Here is a 20,476-nt window from a genome sequence, read left to right on the forward strand (position 1 = left end):
TGCTCTGCATTTCAATTTAAAATAATAGCGAAATAATTGTAATATTGTAATTTAAAATACGGCTTTTGCCATCACCAAATGAATGAATGATAAACAAATGTAGTATAACAAAAAAAATGTGCCGGGTTTTGAGGTTTCCATCAATTTTATAGAGCAAAAATGAGAAACATAACCCAACATACTCCATCCAGATATAAGGTATAGCTCTCATAACAGGGACACCATTCAGGGTTATTAGTTCAATTATTAATTTAATAACAGTGACACAAATAAATCCATTATTTCAGTACGGGATACATTACACTAAGGCTGCTGTGGCTGAGGGGTAGAGTGGTAGTCCTCCAACCTGAAGGTCGGCGGTTCGATCCCCAGTCTGAACCATCTGCATGCCGAAGTGTCCTTGGGCAAGATGCTGAACCCACAATAGCCCCCCATAGAATAACAAAGTGCTGCAAGTAGATGCACTGTATGAATGTGTGTGTGAATGGGTGAACGTGAAACTGTACTGTAAAGCGCTCTGAGTGGTCTTCATCAGACTAGAAAAGCGCTATATAAATACAAAATCCATCCATTTACTAATTATACTGTTGAGACCTATTTGTATTTTACTTAGGAATTTCTGTGTTATGTTGCTTCCCACCAATCAGAGGCAAATATTGTAGCTACTTGATACCTATTAACATTTATCTGATATTTACATGTCCAGTTAAGAATAATAAAAAAGAACAAACTCAAAACCATGAATTCTTATTTTATTGTTAATAACGTGTGATCGTTCCATAAGATTAAGTTTCAAACCAATTCAAATTAGCTCCACCAGCTGTATCATTATCAATTATTTAATATACATTATCTTGAAATGGGTCATTCTGCATACAAATGTTTTACTTGTGGTACTTAATATACGTTGATTCAAATGTGTCTATTTCAAGTTTTGCCCAGTTATGTTAAAATGATATAATGATTAACAACAGTAGCTAAATATCTTAAGTAGGAATTTAAGACTGGTAAAAAAATATTAGCAAGAGTCATGGTTGTATTACAAAAACGTTTTTGTGTGTCAAGCCTTTTTGAGTTTACATGAACCACATTTTACTGGTATGTCTTTTAAAATGTATTTATTTATTCAATCTTAATATACATATAATATGCACAAGCACAAAACTCATGAGTGAGACGGTTCCAAAGTAAAAAATAATGAAAAAGTGAAGCTCAAATGAAAATGTGAATTATTTTGACCTAAACCTAACACGAAGGGCTTTATTCTGAAATTCTCGTCAGGAAGTGTGTGAGTGTGTTGTGGTTATTGACGTGCGTGCATGTGTGTGCGCGTGCGTGCTTGCGTGTGTGTGTGTGCGTGTGTGTGTCTGTGTGTGTGTGCCTGGGACAGGTCTGTGGTTAACACCAATCAGCAGTGGGAAGGTCTGGCCTGACTCCTGTTATCCTCCTCCTGCATAAAAAGCATGCGTTTCGCCGCGGAGCTCCACGGAGCAGAGCGCTGATCTGCAGCCAGAGAAACATCTCGTGATCCGGGACAGGGAACGCGGAGGACGCGGGGGAAGCAGAGCTGCGGAGCACCGAGCATTGCTTGCTTCTTGGCGTTATGTTGGGCCACAGAAAGAAAGCGGGCCCGGTGGGGAAGAACGGAGCCGGGACGTCCAGGTTAAAGGCCATCGATCCTCTGAGGAACCTCGGTGAGTGTGTGTGTTGCTGCACAGCCAATACTGTCTGAATGTATTCAATGATCAGTGATCAAGGACCAGACGCTTCTCCATATCAGCGCTGATGGTCTCCACCGCCCCCCTCGGATATGAGGAGGAAATGTATCAACACAGAGTGGGAATGAATCCCGAAGGTCAGCCATCACTAACTAGTCAGTTACTCATGTGTAGGTCAGTCTATGGTCATCGACTATTCTCTGGGCTGACACTAAACATATATGCTCCTCTGCAGGGAAACACTGCAAGTCAACACACATTTAACTTTCAAAGTTAGGGGTGAATTACATGTTATAACAACAACAACAATTATTATTATTATTATTATTATTATTATTATTATTATTATATAAACTTGAACTACAGTAAGTTAAAGTAAGATGACGATATATAAATGTATACAATAACTAGTCGGTTAATATTCGTTGTTGCACTGAATATCGTATATAAAATGTCAGAAAATAGTGAAAAATGTCCTTCACAAATTTCTCAGAGACCTACATCTTCAAATTACTTGTTGTGTCTGACCAAAATTGTTTTGCTTTCTGTTTCATGCAACAAATACAGCAATGAAACCTGTTCAGAATTAAAGTAAAAATTTTGACCAGCTTAAGGGTTAGAGTAAGGTTTAGGTTTAGGTTATTGTCAGGGGTAGGGGTAGTCATCTTTGGTTAAGGTTTAGGTAAGGGGCTAGGGAATGCATTATTTATAATATGTGTGTGCGGAGCTTGCTAATGCTGCCTGAATTGATTGATCTGCACCTTCAATCATACAGAGCAAACTACTCTCAAGCATCACTGGTACATTTGCCACTTTCTGTAGCGCATGTGTGTCAGGTAGGATAATTAAAGTGGAGTGTGTAAGTTGGACTCCATCACTGCTCTGTGGTGATGTCCCAGCTGTTTGTCCAGACTGATTTAAACTCTGGTACGTTGCATGAGAACAAAACAACATTTACCAAGTTCCTCTACAATCCCTCTCCTCTACAACCAGGGGAGATATTTATGGCAGCAGGTTTACAGTAAGAACAAGGTTATAGACAGTGAGGCCCTTTAATGACAGACATGCACTGCACAAATTCTGCTAGCCTGTGATTTCTCTGCTTTCCTCCTCATGACAGTTCTATGGGGGTGGCCAGTGAAAGCGGGTCACTATGTTAGCACACTGTGCAGCTCAAACCTTATCCTCGCTGCTGCTTTTCTCTTATTTACTATCTGCTTCAGTATTTAATGGATCTTACAGAGGTGTTTGTCATCTGTTGGTTTTTGTAGATTTCATTATAATTTGATAAAAAAATTACCAATCAGCCTCATTTCAAAAAGCTATAATCATAAAGAAAAAACATGTTTTGGATTTTCTCACTTTCAAATATGTTGGGACCCTGTGGAACCAAACTGTGCTTATGTGTGTCTTTTTTTGCTTTAGATGAGTCTAGAACTTGACTGTAGTTCACCTGTGGCAAACTGAACTGACTGGCCAATGTCAAGAAAGACACACACTGTGTATTTAAGGTCAAACAGCTCACACTGTTTAGGAAAAATCAAACATGAGTCAAAAGAGCTCTGTGTGGACCTATGATTAAACTTAGGTGAGGTTTAGAAGAGGAAAAAGTTGTAGAACCATTTTGAAAGCTTTGAGGCATCAATAACTGTGTAATAGAAGCAGTTTCCAAGCTGCCGGATTCTCCCTGGTTGACCATCCAGACAAACTGAGTAAGAGCCTTGGTCAGTGAGGATGTCAAGGACCCATCAGTCTTTGACTCAGCTTCAGCTCTCTGTAGAGATGGAGAACCCGCTGGAAGTACGACCATCTCAGCAGCTCTCCATCTATCAGACCTTCATGTTAGGGAGGACAGAGTGAAGACATTATGAGTGTAAGACTCGAAAGGTTCTGCTGAGTTTGTCAATCAGCATTTAAAGGTCTGAGAGAACAAAGATTATCTGATATATAAGACATGTATTAAAGCAGAACTACTATCTCTGGTGAACACCATATCCATGTATGGTGTTGAATAGCGGATGCAGAATCATGTTATGGTTTTTTTCTTCTGCAGTAGGAGCAGAGAGACTAGTCAGAACTGAGAGTAGGATGAAAGCAGCCAACTGAACCTGCAAAGAGTCAAGGACCTGAGACTGTTCAATAGTTCATCTTTCAGCTCGAAAATGACCTGAAGCAAACAGCCAGGACAAAACCGGGTGTCTCCAAGAGGATTCTCTGTATGATTGTGTTCAGGACAAATCGGTTTGTCCGTAGGACAAGTCTGTCTCTCCCCCTGAGAGACTCTGCCAAAGTCCAGATTTAAACTCCATAGAGCATCTGAGGAGAGACATGAAGACGTCAGTTCACAGATGCTTCTCATCTGACCTGACAGAGCTTTCTGCCAAAGGGGCTTCCACAAAGTATTTAAAGGGATAATTCTCCAAAAATGAAATGCATAATACATTTAAAAAAAACAACACAAACATGGTAATTAATAGGCCATTATTCTTGGAAGGTTGATCAGTAAATTGAGGAAGCCTGTCTGGAGTGGGCATCCGGAGCAGGAAACAACACACACATTTCATTCACTAAGTCCTTTAAGGGATAGTTCACCCAAAAATGAAAATGGTCAAACTTATAATTGCAATAATCACATTCTCTATTTGTTGACCTGTGTTTTGGTTTAGTTCTCTGAGCATTAACATATTGAAACAAATGCTTTGTGTATGTTACACTGTTATTAGCCTTGTATAATGTGAGGTACAACCAAGGGTCACCATACAGATCCTTCAAGGAATATTCACATCCCGTCTCTCTTTACACACTATAATGTGCTGGGGGTTTCAAGTGGAAGCAGTCTATGGAGCAAGAGATGTTCTGCAGTGAGTAGGCTACTGACCAAAACAGTGATGTGAAAGAAAACGGAAAGAAATCCAGCCCTGAATGGTGCCAATCAAAGGATAACCAGCAGAAGAAGTATTCAGAAAAAGTATATGAAGTCTGAATGGAATTCATTGAGACTACAGAAAAGAGACCTGCAGCCATCAGTAACAGCAATCACATGGAGGGAACATGTACCAGGGACAGAGACAGTAAAAACTGTATAGATTGTTTCACAGCCCACTGGTATTGCTCCCTGTAATCGTGACGACCAGTCCAACTACACAATGTGAATACTATAGACTGACATCATCATCAGTTTTACTATAAACTGTATTATTGACTTTACTTGACTCTACAGCACTGGCACAGTGTAGGCCAGGCAATGCAACACTACATATTTGATTATTTTACTACAGGGTCTACAAAGCGTCCTATTATTATCGACTGATGTTGACCTGTTTTTCTCCAACATCTGTTAAATATTTGGCTTTTTATGCTTTCTGCTCATTGTGGACTGCATTTCAGAGCCAACTTCAGTCAATTTGGCGCAGTGCTGGTTCTGTAGAGTAGCAGAAGAGATGAATCCCAAGTCTTATACGTAAAATGAATCCACAGGGAATAGGCAACAGAGATGGTTGGGGAAGGGCTCATTTTCAACATAAATTATAACCTGACACTAAAAAATGTTTTTAAATTGAGTCATATATTTTCATATAAAAGATGCATGTGTAATTCCTACATAACCTTTAAACACAAGGTTTCTGTCATTGTTTGTGTAAAAATGAGACACAACATGTTGATGTGTGAGCTTAAGGGAGTTGATTCCTCTTTTCCCAGTGTTTGTCCAAAAGTTGAGAGAATAAAGTCTTGATTTTAAAACTCTGATAATGAAAGTGATACCATCATCTGACCGTGATCTTCCCTAAAATATTACACTATTCCTTTTAAAGCAACAGGTACAAACTTAGACACATTCAATTCAATTCAACATACATGATCTCAAGCGTTCAAAGAGTACAGGTTGTATATACTAGGTTAGCATGTTAATGGTTCTGTGGCTGAGCGGTTTGAAAATAGGTGACCAGCTTACGGTTAGTAATGTCACCTCAGTGTTATCTGTACTCGTGCTGCTTCTTGTGGTTTGTGTTTGGAAATACAGCTGTAACCACATTAGTAGGTTCTCATCTAGGTTCTCTGAATTAGTTTGCATTGAGGTTATACACAGGTCTTTTATGTGAATTTATGCCTCTTAATTTGTGTGAGTGAAGGAGTGAGTGAATAAATATATGTGATGAAACTAAGTGAGTTTAGGTACATTAACGTTAACATGAAAATGTCTAAATAAATACACATAAATTAAGCCCATTCATACAAATGTCAACCATGATATAAAGTTCACAGAATTATACAAACTTTTTTAGTGAAGTTATACAATAATCTAAACATTACATTTACTATATATACTGTTTGTCAATTAGCAAAAAATGGAATTATTGTTTTTTTCTGAGCAGGGACCTCTGACTATAAGTGCAGTTGTTACTTTACTAAACTAAGGACTGGGATGTACCAGCTATTCAAGTTTAGACTGCTGCATCAATTCTACATCAGCTGAAACCAAACAATATGTTCAATATAACTGTGAATCCTTTGTCAGTGACCATTTATTTATGAACACTTGAAGAAATATGTTTTTTTTACGACTTGGTAGTAATGTTCATGCATTTAAGACATGGTAACAAATATCGAATTGCTCTAGCCTACCTGATGCTATGTGGTCATGTAGCACAACATTCTCATCAAAACATTTTTCTATCAAGTTTTGTAGTGTTGTTTTAGTGAAGATTCACGTAAAAACAGTCTCAGTTTAAGCTATTATCAGTGCAGATGTGTAGATCATATATGACAGGGACCCTTTCCACCACAAAACATTTCATCTTTATTTTTAATACACATTTAAATATCTAGCAAAATACATCAGTCCAAAACCATATCATTAGTGAGGATGTATATGTTTTTATCAAATAAAACTGAATATGATTTTTTGTAAAGCATGCACCAATGTATTTGGTAGATAACTATTGAAGTTTGTTTTCATTATTTTTTTCATTGATATTTTTTATTTATTTTGTGAATTTAATAAACAAATGCAGATCAGGGACAGTAAGGGGGGGGGGGGAGATCAGGGACAGGACACTGACCTGATGTATGAAGTCGAGCACCATCTTCCCTCAAATGCATAAACATCAAGTCTGTAACCTGTCACATCTCAGTTTCTCAGCTCAGTAAAACATGCACCAACATATTTTTTAACTTGAGATAAGCATTGGGAAATTGAGCCTACATCCTCCAAGTAATGTCAGGGTTGTTAGTTTAGTTATTCAGTTACTAAATGATTACTGGCACACACACGCACACACACCTTGTTATTGTGTGTATTAGTGCAGCAGAAGGGCTTTTATTTGAGTTTGGCCCTTATCTCAAATGTCTTGATTGACTGAAATAGGAGCACATTGTATATGTACAGTACAGCAGCTGTTGCAGGATACATGGAGAAGCCTGCATCATTAATCAAACCACATGGTTTCATCACAGTCCAGGTCAATCACTCTAATGAGGTCAGTCTGTTTCTAAGCCACACTCAGACACTTTGTCTCATTTCCTCCCCAAGCACAGAAAGCCACACACCCACCGAATTCTGTACTGCTGTACAGAGAGGGCAGTGTGTTTGTGTTTGTGTGTGTGTGTGCGTTTCTTTCCAGTATCAGAATGCTTCTGTGAGTGTAGTGACCCAGCCCTTCCCAAACCACAGTAACACTTGTGTTTGATTCCTGCTGACTCAGCTGAGGAGTCAGTAGCCTACAGGCAACCTCACTGTACTTTAATAATACTGAAAGTTAATAACTTTTCTTTTATAACCTGCAGGCACACATAATAATAATAATAACTTTAACTTATAAAGCGTTCAAGAGACCCGAGGGCACTTTACATGTGTCAGTGGGGGCAAAAAGAAAAAGAAAGTAATTTTCACAAAACAGGACAGAAATAAACAGCACTGAAGGCCGGGTTGAGCGTGAGCTGAGGCCAGGGCCGTAGTGAACAGGTGGAGTTTAAGGAGTCTTTTGAAGCTGTCCAGAGATGCAGCGTTGCGGATTAGTTATACATGACTGACATTTACTAGATAGTCATGGATTAAACTGCTGCTGACTCTGTCTTTATCAGTTGCTATTACACAGAGAGAACTTTATTTGTCCGCTGGGAGGAGGCTGTGGGGGAACAAAACAATAAACAAAGACTAGGTTAGAAATAGTTACACAGTAAAGTTATTCTGGCTTTGTCCACAGTCCTTATGTTGAAAGCCACTGGATCCTTGAACTAGTTCCAGCAAAATAAAACCACAACTTGTTTTCTGTATTTCTGTATTTGCATAGATACATAATGCTAATCAGTGAGCTTTAAACATGTCTTTATTTAAATTTGGTCCAAACTTATAGTCTATATACAATGTATAAAGTGTAATTTACTAATTTTCTCTCAGTTCATCCGGTTGTTTCTCCCCTCACCTCTCTCAGTGCTACTGACCTGAGCTCAGATAATGACTTCATGTTTACTGTCTGTCTTTCTTCAACCTTTTTGTCTGTTTCCTTTCCAGGAGTCAGTGAGGATGAAGATGTGAAGCGGATGTTGCAGGGCTCCAGTATGGTGAAGGTAAATAATTTAAAACTATTTGACCAAGTTAGTTATTGGTAGTATAGCTAGTAGGACATGATATCTAATGGACTGATCATGTGTGTAGGTCCGCTCACCTCGCTGGCAGAAGCGACGAACTCTAAAGCTGCTGGAAGATGGAGTCACTGTGTGGTGTCAGTCCCAAAAAACGTCCTCCCGCGCCAAGGAGCAACAGTCATGTAAGTGTTTATGTTATTTTCCCGGAATGTAGATCACAATCCATCTGTTGGAGCACAGGAATTTGTAATGGTAGCCGCTGCGGGAACACACACGACTGTAAGAAGCTCAGTTTATTTAATGGTCACAGTTTTGCTTATGGTTCTGAATAATGTCTGCTACACAGTGTTGCACTTAATGGATGGAACGGACATCTTTTATTTTAATCAGTCCAGCTGTCAACACAAGTCACAAGTCATTTTTAAACATTTGACAGACTCAAAAATGAAAATAACAAAAACAAATTCTGCTTGAGGATGAAATAGTGATGCAGGCACGAATAATAAGATGATGAAGATGTTAAGAGAGCTCGTGGTATTGGGCTCAGGGTGCTTCCAGATTGCAGGATTTTGTTGTAGCTGCTACTCTGCTAACATGTTCTACACGCTGACAACTGCAGTGTAGACACGGTGTTAGAAATATTGATAGAGACTCAAGACCTAGGGCCATACAACAGCACCCTACAGGATGAGACTATATTGGAGCCAGAGTCTCAGCCTCAGTTTTTAGTTGCAAGGAACCAAGTGGACATGTGAAGACCTCTACCATACATGAAACACAGCAGAGTCAGTTCCATAAAACCATTGAAGTCCTCCATCAGGGGCTCCACCCAGAGGGTTAAGAGCCATGTTTGGATCATAATTGGTAACGAGCAGCCCTGTCCTTTCCCCTTCAGTACCAGAAGAGCTCAGCACTGACTGGGCGTGTGAGGTGAAACATGAATTTACTTTGTCTATTTTTGTTAACTTTAAATGCTACTTACTGCTCTGCACAGACACCGGCTGCTCTGCGTCTCCTCTGCTATCTGAGGGTCGCACACAGCGCCCTGATTACAGAGCTCATCTATTTTCAGCCTAAAATGGCAGCCGACGCTGCTCTTGTTCAAACAGTGAGATTATAGGACGTTACATGGTGGTGGGAGTTGGCCCTGGAGCTTGTGGTTTGGTGTTGTATGGCTACCACATGGCTCAACCACAACGTTAGCCTCCCAGCTGCAGGACAGGGCCTTTAATTGCCACAACATTATATTTGCTTGTGATGTGGCACTGTGTGTGTGTCTGTGTGTGTGTGTGTGTGTGTGTGTGTGTGTGTGTGTGTGTGTGTGTGTGTGTGTGTGTGTGTGTGTGTGTGTGTGTGCCCGCACTGCATCCCCTGCTTTCATGACACCCTGGATTACTACATATCCTCTTTATAAGAGAATTTATGATGACACTTTGCCTTCACTTCTCTGCATCTGAAAACTCTGAATTTGATGTAACTGGACTTTACATTTAAGAGCAGAAGCTTCACCCAGTTATTTCCCCCACTAGTTTTAGATCAACCGTGTTAACTATATCCTCACTGGGTGGTCTACTGCTATGCTTACAAATCTGGTTTGTGACCCCTAAAATTAAGTAAAGTGTCCAATTGCAGGTTATTTCCTTAGTTTGGACTGGAGCTGGGAGCAGTTCATTAAGAGAGTGAGTTCCCCCCTCAAAAAAAAAGGTTTTAGTTTTATTAAAAACCAAATAAAAATCCAGAAGAGAAATAATCTGTGTAAACATTCGTCCCTTTAATCCCATTAACCACATGATGTAATAATGGTAGTATACCCCAAAAAATTGAACTATGTAAACTATTTAGTAAACCTTTGTTGAATTGTGAATACTCTAATCCGACCTAACAGTTCTCACTTGTCTCTGCTGAACTGTAGCAGGTGAACAGTCAGAAAAACTTGGAATATTAAAGGTTTGAGTTAAATCCGCCCCCCCCCCCCCTTCGTAAAATAGTGTCTTGTCATTGGAAGAGTCGCAGTGTTGACATCTTCACCCAAGGCAGAGCTATTTGGAGCATCTGTAGATGTCATCATCAATGAGCTAAAATAGAAATAAGATAAGGTCCACTGAAGTGCTGCGCTGAAGACAAGTACTGCACTTTCATCAGTGTTTTTAGTTTCTAGGCCAACACACTAGTACGATACACTGCAAGCATTCATGGAGGTTCTTTTGGTCCTTGGATGAGACTCAGACCCTTGTTGACACACACACACAGAAGTGTGTTTGGATAGTACACACACTATAGGTCTAAACTGGGATCCAACACAGTAAACACTGACACAGAAAATACGGTATATTTTAGAAACAGAGTGACAAATATTAGCAGTATAAAGAAACCCAGAAAAACTGGAAAGTCTCTCGAATCCAAAAGCAGGATTATTGATGAAGTTGGGGTGGATGGATTGGAGATTGGTTGAACATTATTATTGTTACCATGATTACGGTGATCCTCTAACCTTGAAGAAGTGCGTATCTTTACCCAAACAGTGATCTTGTACATAAAGTTCTTGTTTATTATGGTATTATGGTATTAACTTATTCTTGCCATGAAAGGGGCTTTATTTCAGATCTTAAGGGTTTAATGGGAAGTATAGAGACAAATGGACCTCTCTTCAATATAGAGGCTTAGAGTATAGAGAAGGATTTTTTCTATATTGATCTTTTAGGTCTTAATGACTGTAAGGAGAAACATGTCTGTGTTGTTTCTGTTCCGGATACCCACAGCAGACAGACTTCTTCAATTTACTGATCCATCTTCCCAGAATAATGGCCTCTTAATTGCCATGTTTGTATTGTGTTTTTTTGATGTATTATGCAAATATTTTGTGTCCAAGCTCTTATATTTCCATTGTGTTTAATTGAGGTCAAGGATCCATATGATATTATACCTCAGAAAGACTGTAAATGAGTACTGTCGTTCCATTACAAACAACATTCCTCTTGGATTGAACATCACTCCTTCTCAGTCTCTGTCTTGGAGGTGGAGTGCATTCGGGAGGGTTGCCAGTCGGAGATGTTGCGGCAGCTGGGTAATTCGGTACCTGAGGGCCGGGGTTTGACGGTGGTCTTCAAAGGACCCCGAAAGAGCCTGGATCTCCTCTGCCAGAGCCAGGAGGAGGCTCAACACTGGGCCCGCGGCATCCGGAAGCTGCAAGGGAGAGTGGAGAACATGAGCCAGAAGGACAAACTCGACCAATATCCTTACTGATGGTCATTTGGAATTACACTGTAACGGGGAGAAAATATACAGCAAGTCCAACAATAAGGACACAAGATACTTCCATATTCATTAGGATGAATGAAAATATATTAAGATTTTGTATTGGTCGCCCCATGAGCCCAATACATTGATCCTTTAGTCCCAGACTAGAACAATTTAACATTATTGTGTGTACTATTGTGTCATCTTGTTGTTTCCTTGACTGTATGTGTGTGTCACCTGGATTCATGCTTACCTGAGTCGGGCTGACCAGAACCACGATGATAAGATGAGCTATGAAGAAGTCCAGACTCTGCTGCAGATGATCAATATTGATCTGAGTGATCAATATGCCCGCAGCCTGTTCCAGGTGGACAGACACACACAATTATATTTAAACCTGATACCCTTATATAGGGTTTAAACTCATTTGTTGGGTCAAATTACTTATATCTTGAGGTACAGAATACAAATTATTAGTAATATAATATATTATGTAATCTAAATAGAAATATTTGTGGATTAGTTCAAAATCATACATTTAAATTATTGCACTTTATACTTATAATAGATGCAGCCACAAAAGTTTGGTGAGTTCCAGCTATATTCTCTTCTCTCTCTAATATTATTCTTCTCTCTTCTCTGTTTGTGTATTTGGCATATTAGGCTTCTAATTATACACTAAGATATCACTGATATCAACCTTATACTACTGTGGCAGATGAGAATGAGCTGATGAGCACAACAGTGAAAAAGTTTAAACTAAATTCAAGCTAAAAGAAAAATGCAAAACCTGAACTAACCCCTAACCCTCCCACATCTTTAGCTAGCTAACTGAGGTGGGAAGTTCAGATTTGAAATGGGTTCCTCTCAGATGGTAATATGATATACTTTATATACAGTATATATTTGATATATTTACGTATTCTGATTACGTAATGATGTTTACATATAAACCATTAGCTCCCGACCCTGACTGCAACCTGTTAATTTCACCTGATAAATGACAGACCCTCACTATATTGCTTTGCTTGTGGCAAATTTAAGCCAGTTATTTAAATTGATGTTGAAGAATGATCAACTGTGTCTAACTGTGTTTTTCGAATTTATTTTTAGAAATGTGACCGGTCAGCTGACAGTCGTCTGGACCACGAGGAGATTGAAATTTTTTGCAGGGAGTTGTTACGGAGACCGGAGCTGGACACTGTGTTTCTCCGCTACTCTGCAAATGACTGTGTACTTTCCACTGTGGACCTGAGGGATTTCTTGAAGGACCAGGGGGAGGATGCTTCACTCCTCCATGCCCAAAGCCTCATTCTCACATATGAACTAAATGAATGGGGTACGATGCTAAGTAACAATACACTGACAGATACCAAAGTTTATATGTTATGTTTAGCAAAACATCTTTGATAAAAAATCCATTGGACAAACTAAGCAACTGGCTGTTGCAAATAACATTATTATTAAGCATCTAAAAATCTGATTGCTAAGTATTTAGGTGTATTGTAGAAACTGTACGATAACTGCAACACCCAGGCTTGTGTTCAACTTTTGTTTCTGCCTTTTGCCCAGTACAGCTCAGAAGAACCAGTTCATGACCCCCAATGGTTTCACCATGTACATGCTGTCTAAGGAGAACTGTGTCTTAAACCCGGAACATGCAAGGGTTTACCAAGACATGACACACCCACTGGCTCACTACTTCATCTCCTCCTCCCACAACACATACCTCACCAAGGACCAGCTGACTGGGGACAGCAGCATAGAGCCATACATACGGTAAGAATCAGCAGGGCACCACACATAGTGTTATAAAGGTCATTGTAGTGAATCCTATTATTAGCTGACCAAAAATAAATGAAGGTGCCCATTATGATTTCAGCTCTGCTATTTGTAGATGGTGTGAATTTGCTGGGCTTGATCAGTGTGCAGAGTTTGAGGAGTGTGTAGTGCAGGCGTACACAGACAGAGAATCCAGGGCCTCACAACAGGGATCAGAAGAATGGAGATAGGCGTGGGCGAGTCCCCTCAGGAGGCAGGCCAGGTGTGTCACAGCCCCTCGGGGGAATGACTTGGAGGCGTCAGAGTGGACTGTCTCAAGACTGGCAAAGAGATTGGAGGTAAATATAGGAATGGTCAGGGAGAGTTGATTTGGAATCAGGCAGATGTCAACTGGATGGCCAATGCAGGATCAGATGTCAGCCCGATGACCAGGATCTGACAGAGAAGATAACAGGTTGATGGCTGACACCCCCAATGTAGAAATAGATGAGACATTGACTGAGACCCCCCGACCCAGACATCTGTCAGTGCATGATCACAAGGCATGTCCATGGAGACAACCACCTCAGGACCTGGCTCAGGATCTGCCTTTGCATTGATAGTGTTGCTGTGAGGCTTGGAAACCTGAGGCTGATGCTTAAGCTGATTTCTGGGAAACTGGGGCTGAGGTTTGGGCTGGCTGAGCATCTGAGTCTCTGTTGAACTGGGAAATAAAATCTTCTATTGGTGTTGGGACCCATAATGTCCCTTTCTTCTCATACAGCCTCCTTGGAACCCAAAGATGGCCAATCAAGTTCCACTAAACTTCCAGCTTCCACTGCCAGGTCTGAGTCTGACAGGATGCTAGCATCATGGAAGCAAGTCTGAGGACTGGGGACTCAATACTAGCTGACTAGGAAACTGACTGAAGACTAGTAGAGAATGGGGATGTGGAAGATGACTGCAGGCGAAAGATCTCCAGTGGGCTGCAGGCTGGGGGGCTAACAGGCCAGGGTGTAGGTTAAAGGCTTGTTGACTGGAGGACTGGGTTTTGTGTGATCATTTCAAGCATATAATCCAAGAGTTGGGAGAACAAGACAAAAATAGGAACTAAAACAACCTACACACAGGAAATAATATTAGTCCACTGAGAGGGACAGATCATGATACATTTACGTAAAGTTGTGTCTCGGGTCGGCTTAAAGCGAAAAAGAAACAAGACAAAGTTTTTTTTATTAGCTCAGAATTTGTATCTTGAGTCAAGCTCATACTAAAAAAATATTGTCTCTGACTGGTATTTATGCATCTGACCACACTCATAATATATTTGAAAAAAGTTTTCGACATCACATAGAAGAGGTAGAGTCCGAAGGCTGAGACCGAATAGGTTAAAGAGATCTTTGGTTCCTCAATTATTGATAGAATATAGACTGAATGTGATAACTCGGAGTGACTGCATCTTATAGATAATGTGTGATGTAGTCAAAATAAGTCAAATTGTCGATCAAATGGATTTTCTGTTCTTAGACCCAGGAAACTGGACAAGGAATATGTTTGAAGCGTTTTGTTTTATGCTCATTGTTGTGGTTTATTATATATGTAAAATAGTGGGACGCAGAAACATTTAAGAAAAATTTCTGTTTTAGCTCTAGTAGTAATTCCTCATGATGCTGTTTTTGTCTCAGAGCTCTGAATCACGGTTGCCGCTGCGTGGAGCTGGACTGCTGGGATGGAGATAAAGGAGAGCCGGTCATCTACCACGGACACACACTCACCTCCAAGATACCGTTTGTCAATGTCATTGAGGTTATCAATGAGTACGCTTTTAAAGTAAGTACACTATTTACATCAGAATCATTTCACTTGTCAGATACAAATAAATACAGGTGCACAGTATGTAGGCTTGGTCACATATTTACAGTTTAGACACATGAACTGTGTGAACTGATTACTTTGATAAGTGTGTGTGGACAAAGATGATATACTTTTTAATCTTTGCAATAAGTGTGGTATTGTGCAGGAGGTTGAGCAGGTTGTCCAAAAATAGGAAGGTTGGTTGTTTGATCCCTGTCAAGACGCTGACCATATTACTCCTAATCGGGCGATGTCACTTTGCTGTCAGTGTGTAATTGGACTGTGAGCGACAACCCAGTGCTAGATGTAGAGGTGCTGTGTGAATGGGAGACTGTGACTTGTAGTGTGCAGCTCTGTGTCTGGTTTAAAAAGATGTATATAAATGTAATGCATTTATTAGTTATAGTTTCAGTGAGAGTGTTTGTGAAGAGGCAAACTCCCTGACGTGCTGCCTTCACCCTCTTCTCCCAGGCATCTCCTTACCCTCTAATCCTGTCCCTGGAGAACCACTGCTCCGTGGAGCAGCAGACAGTCATGGCTCAACAACTGCGATCCATCCTGGGAGACAAGCTCCTCACCAAGCCTCTCGGAGGTCTTGATCCTCACAGCCTGCCCTCTCCAGAGGTAGGGACATGTTTCCAGTTCAGAGAGATCAGTTTCCAAAGAAACGATTTTACTATTGAGAGTAATGGTGTTTTTAGTGAGCCAGGGGCATTAGGTCTTCTGACGGTCTGTCCAATTCGTATGAACATAATATATCAAGAATGCCTTGAGAGAATCTCTGTAGATCTAGCAGAATTGTTTAGGACAAAGTCACTGCCATTTCCCAAAGGTTCACTTGCAAAATTACTTGGAATATTTCTGCAGTTGCCTGAATATTTAACACAAACAAAAACAAATGGATAAATGATTTCTCAACCGAGAGGTTTGTAGTGGGGTTGCTACTTTTCGGTGGAATCTGAACATGGTTAAAAATAGACAATAACCCACTTAATTTAATTCATCAGCCAGGATTTCACTTTGACGCACTTATAATATTAAGACTGTGTCACACTGTGTGGCAGGACTTTTATTACTCTGTTATATACGTCAGACATTTTGTCCAACTTTACTGTTTGTTTTACACTTGAAACCTGGGGCCATCTGCTCCAGGTTAATAATGGGACTGTTAGGGCTTAGTGGAGGTATGTGCTCTCTGGGTGCCATTCTAGTTGGATTTGAGTAGAGTAGTAACTGGAGTAATAGTGTCAGTCATGAAGTAGCAAGTAGTTTCTCTTTCATATTCTTACTATGGATATCATTATTAAGCAAACTGCTAATGTGTGGTAAGTGTGTGTTTGCTGGTTGTGTTGTCTATGCAGGATCTCAAAGGAAAGATCCTTGTGAAGGGAAAGAAGGAGCATGGGGCGGGGGAGGGCTCATCCAGCACTTCAGACCTCAGCTCCTCAGATGAGGAGGCCAGCAGGACCGAAGCCAAACACCCCTCCAAAAAAGGGGACCAGAAGGTGGGTTATTCCTCTATTTCAAGGCTAGGTGTTTACCAGTTTGCCTGTAACCACCAAGGAGGTTATCTTCATATTGTTGTTTGTCTGTTTGTGTGTGAGCATGATGACACAGAAACGGCCAAACCAATTTTGTGAAAATTAGGTGTAAGGATGGGGTATAGAGCAAAGAATTGGACATTTCTTTAACATAGTTATCTTTTCAAATTTTTGTGAATTACTCAAGAAATAATGATGCAAAAAAGTTAGTCAGTTCTCAGAGAACGTATATTTAAGTCTCTGGCTGTGCAATTTGTTTGCTTGATTGAATTTAAGGGAACTGTTGGGCCTTGGCATTTGTATGTGCTCTACTGAGTGCTGTTCTAGTTAAGAAAATAAAGTGATGGATTTATCTTTCTCTCTCTGTCTGTGTGTGTGTGTGTGTGTGTGTGTGTGTGTGTGTGTGTGTGTGTGGGTGTGTGTGTGTGTGTGTGGGTGTGTGTGTGTGTGTATCTCATCCTAGCCAAGTGTGTCTAAGCTGAGTCCCGAGCTGTCAGAGCTGGTTGTATACACCTGCAGCGTTTCCTTTCAAACCTTTGAACACGCTGCAAGAAACCCAGCAACTGAGCTGTCCTCCTTCTCTGAGAGTGACGCTACCAGACACATTAAAGACTCAGGTATGATGTGTGTCTGTCACGACATTAACCTGTAGCCTACCTGTGTGGATACACAATTGGACTATTGGACTGATTGGACGGTCCTTGTCTTTATCCTTCACATCCAGGGATGTATTTTGTGCGTCACAACAGTCATCAGCTCAGCAGGATCTACCCCTCAGGTCAGCGCCTCCAGTCGTCCAACTACAACCCTCAGGAGATGTGGAATGCAGGCTGTCAGATTGGTGAGGGGTTATTTTATCTAATTCAATGATCAAAAGCAGCAAACAGACTCAGACTAAAATCTGTCCTAACTATCATAACCCGTAATACGCCCTGTGCTGCAGTTGCTCTGAACTTCCAGACGCCTGGTGAGCAGATGGACCTAAACCAAGGGAGGTTCCTGCAAAACGGTCAGTGTGGATACATGCTGAAACCTCCCTTCATGTGCCAGCCCGGCACCACCTTCAACCCAGAGAATGTGGGTGGAGGTCCTGGCCACAGACCTGTGCTGCTCACTGTCCGGGTAAGACCGTCTTCTAACCGAGGAGCAAGTAGAAGAACAGAGGTGTTTCCTCACTTTCAGTTTGCATTAGATTTACACAGAGGGATCGATGATATGTCCAATATCTCTGCACAATTCCTGATTCCATAAGGTGCACATTTAAGTAAGTCCTTGTTTAATGTTAGTTCCTTAGCTTAAAGAAAAGCCTCATGTCATTAAACATATATTGAAAATGGTTTCTTGTTCAAGCACAATGTGCACTTGAAAATAACTTCGAAAATAAAAAATCTGAACAAATTCTCATATTTATTGTTAGTATTGTTAGTGACTAGTAAGTAAAAAAAAAAAAGACTACTGACAGGACAGGGCCACTTCAGATTTCAGCCAGGGCCAGTCCCCCCCCACCCCCCCCCCTGGATCCATCCTTGGATCCGCCCCTGCACTGATGTTTCTGATTGAAATGTCCCCACAATGACACACCACGATCACAAAGACACACATATACTCAAAGAATATCATTATGTGAGACAGACTCTTATTCTGTAATGATAGTGAACTGAAGAGTATCTTTATTGGAATTGCAGATTATTTCAGCTCAGCAGCTTCCCAAGCCAGAGTGGGACAAGCCCAGCTCCATTGTGGACCCTCAGGTGTGGGTGGAGATTCATGGAGCTCCCATCGACAACAATAAGAAGAAGACTCCTCATATTGACAACAATGGTAAATACCCTGGTGGCAAAAGACCTCTCAGCCATTAAACAGCTTCAGTGGCAGCAGCAGTATGTGGATTTTACATGGTTTTAGAATGTCAATCAGTTAATATTGTAGTAATGAAGACTGTGGCTGAAGCCCCAGGAATGAATTGGATTGTGGGTGAAAAAAAGGATTTTCAGATTAACTGTATGGGTTGTAAGTGACAGCAATGAACTGACCACTGAACTTTGAAGTTTCTTAGGGATGACGATCACAGCAAAGACTAGGGACTCCTGCCCCGGGATACGTGTCAGTGGTGGGGGTAGGGGGTAATGTGGAGAATTATAGAGTTTTGGCAGGTGTGGCTGAATGTGTTGATAAGACTGGAAAAGCTCTGTATTAATATTGTCCATTTATCATTCGAGTAATTTACAATAATATGAATAATGATTTCTAAATATTGAATCAGCTGTAACGCCAGAACATAATTCGTTTGGGTAAAAAAAAAAAGGTGAAAGTTGAGGAGAAATGCCAAAATTAACTGATAAATTGTAGAAAAGTAAAGGACAAGCTTCGGCAATGTGCTAATTGACATGTTGCTGCTGCAATTCAGAAACAGAATATTTAATTATGCACAATTAAAGCTAAGAATCCAACTCATTAATTCTGGAGAGCTCAAGAGTTAGAGCGGTGGTGTGATCCCTGGCTCCCGCTGTACACATTTTGAAGTGTCCTTGAGAGAGAGCAAATTGACTGATTCCTTGATTCCCTTGCTTTTTAACTTGGTATCTTAAAAAAAAACAAAAAAATGTATTTGCTGTGTATTTATTAATTTTGCACTAGCGTGAATTTGGCCGACCTCTGCAGTATCAAGAACTCCAAGTCCTTCAACCTTTGCTAACTACTGATGTCGTCATTTTGGTTATACTTATTAATTCAATTATTAATCCAAGTTAGAAATTGATAGTTAGGAATTTTTGAGAATGAGTCAGGGAATTGGCTTATCTTTTCCCTTGCTTAAAGGGTGGTGCCCCAAGGTTACTGTAATATCAATCAAAGTTGTTATTTCATATTCATATTTTGAAAAATAATATTCATTATTTTCAGATATTTTCATTGTAAATGTATGGATGCACAAGTGTCATGGTAATCCATCCAGGAGTTTCCACATAATTCTGATAACTAACAAACCAAGCAACGCAGATGAAAGTGTTGTGTCTCTGCTTCAGGCTTTAATCCGCAGTGGGACTGTACCTTTAACTTCACCGTCCATGCCCCTGACCTGGCCCTGGTTCGCTTCATGGTGGAAGACCACGACTACACGTCCAGCAATGACTTCCTGGGGCAATACACCCTGCCTTTCACCAGTCTCCGCACAGGTGGGGTTAAATACAGCACTGTTGTATGATGGCTGATATGGCGGCTGTGAGACCTACACTGTGGATAACCATTTGCTGCCGTTGCCGTCTCTCTCTGATCTCTGCAGGCTATCGCCACGTCCGACTGCTCAAGGTGGACGGCTCCACCCTTTCACCTGCATCGCTCTTCGTCCACGTCACGGTCGGCCCCTGTGAGAGCAGTCCCAGCAAATCATCAACCAAATCACCAGCCAGGTCACCGACCAAGACGTCAACCAAAGGACCCTAATCCCCTCCCAAGAAGCATGGACCAGGGAAGAGCTCAGATCACACACTTCCTGGATCCGGGCGATGAAAGATCTGGCCCCAAACTCATCAAACTGGTTATAAAGTATGTAGCTGTATCCATAACCTGTAATGTTGGTGAGAAGTTTCTGACCAGTATTTTAAATTTGTAGCGAGGACACTAAAGGCCGTTCTTACTGTTCGATGAAAACACTGATCGTGGTGCTGAGTTTTCTGATCAGGTCCCAGATCTGACTAAGGGGAGTAACATCACTGATGAACCAAATGTCCATTTTGAGTGTTGAGTGATTTAACTTCACCTCCAGCCTCATTCCTTTATACA

At 40.7% G+C, this 20,476-nt stretch overlaps 1 protein-coding gene across 1 annotated transcript; it reads left to right on the top strand.

Annotated features, from left to right (window-relative positions):
- Nucleotides 1-1,603: 1,603 nt before the first annotated feature.
- Nucleotides 1,604-20,476, top strand: plcd3b (phospholipase C, delta 3b). Its single transcript, XM_061095077.1, has 16 exons — nucleotides 1,604-1,694; nucleotides 8,230-8,285; nucleotides 8,374-8,485; nucleotides 11,305-11,533; nucleotides 11,778-11,907; nucleotides 12,654-12,879; nucleotides 13,118-13,319; nucleotides 14,987-15,131; nucleotides 15,627-15,779; nucleotides 16,517-16,660; nucleotides 17,160-17,313; nucleotides 17,421-17,537; nucleotides 17,640-17,818; nucleotides 18,382-18,517; nucleotides 19,720-19,869; nucleotides 19,977-20,476. The coding sequence occupies exons 1-16, from the start codon at nucleotides 1,604-1,606 to the stop codon at nucleotides 20,135-20,137; spliced, it is 2,385 nt and encodes a 794-aa protein (XP_060951060.1). The 3' UTR covers nucleotides 20,138-20,476.

The sequence above is a fragment of the Limanda limanda genome, chromosome 21 (genome assembly GCF_963576545.1).
Source record: "Limanda limanda chromosome 21, fLimLim1.1, whole genome shotgun sequence".
Classification (NCBI taxonomy): Eukaryota; Metazoa; Chordata; class Actinopteri; order Pleuronectiformes; family Pleuronectidae; genus Limanda; species Limanda limanda.